This window comes from Eurypyga helias, unplaced genomic scaffold (assembly GCF_000690775.1).
Source record: "Eurypyga helias isolate BGI_N326 unplaced genomic scaffold, ASM69077v1 scaffold32463, whole genome shotgun sequence".
Taxonomy (NCBI): Eukaryota; Metazoa; Chordata; class Aves; order Eurypygiformes; family Eurypygidae; genus Eurypyga; species Eurypyga helias.
Genome location: NW_010242359.1, coordinates 5,369 through 10,249, shown reverse-complemented (window position 1 = coordinate 10,249; position 4,881 = coordinate 5,369). Strand labels below are relative to the sequence as shown.

Sequence of the window (4,881 nt, the reverse complement as noted above, 5' to 3'; positions counted from 1 at the left end):
GTTTATTCATACAGACAATATTTAACGAGTCACAGTTATAATGTTTTATGAACTGTCAGCAGTGGTCAAGTGCACCTCTGAAGTTTCATGTCTGCTATTCAGCTAAAAACTCACAACACAGAAATGATTAACAAAGAAATTCTTGGGTTAACCCCGATTCTTCCGCAATTCCAGGCGACGTGAGCTTTGCTATGCAGCTCCAGTGAGTTGGCATCCTCATAACGGAGCGTGAGTAGGTAGGATTTAGTGAGTGTCTGTCTAGTAAAAAAGACCCAAGTCTTAAACTGTAGGAGTACTGAGTTCAGACATGTGCACCTAGACGGTGGTTTTTGCAGTCTTTACAAACACACTTAGCATAAAAAGAGGGAGAAAAAGAAGGTTTCTAAAAACTGTTATTTATACAACAGAGTTTGTGTCTGCACAGGACTGAAAACTAGTCTGGTTGTTTCCAAAGCATGCTGTTTCAAACTTAAGAATGGAAGATCTAAAAGTTCTGCATTTAAAATGCAATGTGGGAATAGGGTTGAACACTGTCCCCATCCCTGGAAATGTCCAAGGCCAGGCTGGATGAGGCTTGGAGCGACCTGGTCTGTGGAAGATGTCCCTGCCCATGGCAGGGGGTGGGACTGAGTGGGCTTTGAGGTCCCTTCCCACCCAAACCGGTCTGGGATTCTGGGATTCATCATGGGTAAATCACATGTGCACAGAAAATTTCTTCCGGGAGCATCTTATAAACGTGAGATCCCAACTGAAACATACTCACCACTGAGGTGGGCAGCTCACCCAGAAGCACCTCAGAGATCTTGGGTAGGGGTCGGGGACAGCCATAATCAGCCCCTCAGTAGGGTTAGCCCAGGAGGAGAGGGTGACCCAAGCGTGGAAGTGGTCAGGACAGTCAAACCCCATCCTACTGCTGTGTAAAATGCCACGGTCAGGAGCCTGACCGCATGTAATTCCACAGACACAGAGAGCACTGACCAGACCTGATCAAGAGGGAAGAGGGTGATTTAATTGGCCTGCAGAGTTTCTTCCAGCATCCTCAGTCTCTGTTGTTTTCTGGCCATGCAGCTGAACTAGCAGAAGTATTTAGCTTAGATCAAGGGCTGAAATAAGCTAAGGGCTTTGGAAGTTTAGGTTTTCTTTGCAACTACTCATTTTTCTCAGTGTAACTGAGCAAAGCACTTGACTGTTTTTATCAGTCCAGCCTGAAATTTATTTTTAGATACACATTATAGATAGAAAATTAGCTCTTTTAACTGAGGTCAGGGTGTGCGGTGGAATCGCCCAGTGGGTGAGGTACTTGAAGGAGACAGGCCGTGGTTATTTCTCTCTGAGAAGTCTTTAGAGAATTTTGAGTGCTTAAAAAGAAATGTTTCCTAAATACTAAATATTATTCTTGGACTGCTTAATAAGTGATCCAGAAGGAAGAGGTGGGTGAGGTAGTTTTCAGTGAGCTTTTGGGGAGAGAAAGCAGTGTTGTGGGAGAGAACCACTGTAACCACCTGTGTCTCCATCGGAGCGGATACCGTTTCCCCAAGGCTCTGCCACGAAGACATTGTCAAAGACCTTTTGTAGCCCATAAATATCTTTTTTCTTTAGGAAAAAATGGCCATTAGTGAAGAGTAGAAAATCTTAATTAAAAGACCCTCAGCATTAAAATAAAGTGGCAGACAGACATCAGGCTGGAAGATTGATGCTCGCAGATGCCCCAGCATGTTTTATGTAGGTCAATAGTTACTGTCTCCTCAGCGATCTCGTCTGAGTGGAGACTATTGTTACCTCTGCAGGAAGCCGCTCGTCTGCCCTCTTGACACTAATTTAATGAAGTTCCCTTGGTGGGACATAAATCACATGGACCAGACAAATAGTCACTGATCCGCTGTGTGTAGCTGCCGGTGTGTTTTAGGGCCGGCTGAGAGGATTTCCGGGATTTCCTCGACTTCTGTCTGAAGATAGGGAAAGGGATTCTGAAAGTGTGACATTAAAGCTTTAATAGACCAAGGTCAAAAAGTTAAGGCTTGAGAAGAAGGGGAACTAGAAAAACAAAATAAGCGTCATGAAGGAACGGTAGGGACCAGGGAGCTGCTTTTATGGCATGGATGGGGTCTGTTTTCTTCCCTTTTTTTTTCCTTTATAATGTAAGTTTTTGAATATACCGCACCGTTTGTGGTGTTATCTTGTCCAGGGTGGCTTGTTGGGGTCTGTAAAATTGCAACAACTTTTAATGCCTTGCGCAACGATCCTGTCGCGGTCGCAAGCGTCCTGGGCTGGGGATGGTTCCAACCCAGAACTGCCGTCCTCCGAAGGTAACGGAGAGAGCTCAGAAAGCATATTCCAGTTTTGGGAGCATGAGAGTCAAACCGAAGTTCTGCCATTAAAAATCCTATCGCATTATCCTCAAGAATTAACTAGAGCTTCCGGCCAAACTCCCATGGGATGGTTATGTCCTGCCTCTCTCTCCCTTCTAGTTTCAGCTCAATCTGACGTTTTGTCTCTCTTCATGCAGGCTCTTACGCAGCGTCTTGGTATTTCATGCTGGAAGCAGATAGGTTTTAGCAGCTGATGAATGCATTTCAAGTCTCTAAACATACTGCAGCAATTTGGAGTAAAAATCAGCCAGGAGAAGCAGCCTGTTATTACCTTTGAGGCACTGTGGGTGCGTGCCCTCTGTGGGGCTCTTTATCATGTACATCACGGGGTTACGGCCTGATGAAGCAGGGCTGAGGCCGTGCTGAGCCCTGTTATCCCATCCATCCTGAGTCATATTCGTAGCTAGTATTTGTGGCATTGAGTACTTATGAAGCACTTTACATTTTTCAAAATGCTGAACAAACATTAACAACTGGTTCTGGCTGGGGTTTGGTGAGTCACGGTTTGTGCTGACTGAAACTCCTGTGACATCGATAACAGCCGTAATAAACAAGTGAGGCGGGACTTAAATGCTCCGCGTGAAGCCACGGGAGGATGGTACGGCATCTTTATCCCTTGCTGTGCTTGGCAGAGTGCACTTTAAGTCCAACACCTAATAAAACTGCGTTTAGCAGGACTGAGGTGCTAGCGAAGCGCTGCATCGTACCCCTGTGGCATCACCTCTTGTGTAGAGCGTGCTTCGTCTCGTTAGGAATGCTGGTGCCACAGCACAACACCACAGCAGCCAGGGTTCCGTGGCGGTCAGACCTGACCTTATCACTTGGGGAAGTAAATTACCATTCCTTGTCTTGTTTTCCTCTGCTTAGACCCCAGCCCTAAAGGCACGAGCGGCCCCTTAAACCCCGTCCAGTTCCACCGCAGCGGTCCCCAGCGCTGAAACCCTTCGTGCTGGTTTTTAACACTTGTTCTTCAGGCAGGAGTGAGCTCTTTGGCGGGGAGGGGGGAAGCCGCAGCGGTTACGTTCAGTATTAGTGGGGCAGTAGAGATATGAGGTGGCAGTCCTTCGGCTTGGCTGATCCAGCTCAAAAGCCTGCACAGCCTCCCCGAGGTGAGAGCGAGCAGTAATTTCCGTGAAATGATGGGCGTTGGTTAGCAGGGCCGAAGGAGAACGCTGGAGAACGGTAAGACGCTTGAAACTCTCAGTGGCCGGGTCTCAAGGGCTCATAGGGCACCTCTATTTCTCCTAATATCAGACATTCTGGAGGTTGTAATGAGCTTTAAAACACCCAACCTGTCAGAGAGAAAACAGTCTCTGTTAGTTTTAGCTGTAGCATGTAGGAAGAAGAATGAAATTACAATGATGCCTGGGAAAAAAAGATAAGCAAATATTGAAAGATTGTTTGTTCACGGAACCTTGATTTATTTTGTATGAGTTTGTTAGCGAGGAGTTAGACACCTACGTGTGACTGGTACCTGAACAGCGTAGCAGGAGCCCCGAGTACCCCACGCTGCAGGTCTGAAGCGGTGTCAGTCTGCAGGTGTCGCACGGGCTTACTCACGATAAGAAAGAGGCTGAGAGGGGTTCTGCCTCCATCTGCACCTCGCAACCAGCCCTTCCAGCCAGTTGACTTTGCGCTTCCTCTCGCTAACGAAGAGGTTGGGTTCGTAGGGTTTGCCCTCCCCTCGCGCGAGCTCGGGACGGCAGGACGCGTCTCTGCTGCTCTGCTCGGTTCCGCTGACCGCAGCGCGTGCCCAAGGCGCGAAGAACGACGGGAGCAAAACAAGTTCACGTCAGATCTCCAAGCTGTTTCCTCCCGGTTCGTGTGGCCAACTCCGGAGATTAAACCATTCATCTCTCTTTTTCTTTTTTTCCTTTTCACCTACGTGTTGTTGTGTTTTGTTGTTTTTTCTCTTCGCATTTCCCAACCTAGCGAGCGTGGAGGCAAGGCACATCAAGGCAGAGATGGGGAGTGAAAGAGCCCTTGTGCTGGACAGGCTAGCGAGCAACGTGGCAAAGCGAAAAAGCTCAATGCCCCAGAAATTTATTGGTAAGAACAAAAAACCTTTTCATGTGCAACAGTTAAATATGTGCAAGTTGGTAACCTGTAGTACAATGCCTCTGCTTATTTTAAGTATCCTTCTCCCGTTTAGAGTCTGACCTGAATGCAAAAGAACAGAAATGAAGTTCACTTTGATTATTCTGATGTGGTTTTAGTGATTTGTTGCAGCGGGGTGATTAAAATAAAGAAATTCTGTAAGATACCTAAACTGGATGGAGGCTACTGTTGTGCTTGGTGTGGGGGCGATTTGTAACCGCATTTTATGGGCTTCCGTGGTGGTGTTTTCTGTACCTGTGCGTTCGAAATGTTCTCTGCCAGCTTCTTTACAGGAAAAGAGCAGGAAGGCTTAACACTCTCCAGAGCTGAGCCCTCTTTCTAGTCAGCAGGAGCTGAGGATCCCCGCAGGATGCGTGCGTGGAATAAGGCCTAAAGACAGCCAAGTACTGGATTT

General features: G+C 47.2%; 1 protein-coding gene across 1 annotated transcript in view; it reads left to right on the top strand.

Annotated features, from left to right (window-relative positions):
* IKZF3 (IKAROS family zinc finger 3 (Aiolos)) overlaps window positions 1-4,881 on the top strand; it is a 29,016-nt gene that overhangs the window by 19,444 nt on the left and 4,691 nt on the right. Inside the window, exon 6 of the mRNA XM_010149058.1 lies at window positions 4,302-4,418. Coding sequence (XP_010147360.1) covers window positions 4,302-4,418 — 117 coding nt within the window. The remainder of the gene's footprint in view (window positions 1-4,301; window positions 4,419-4,881) is intronic.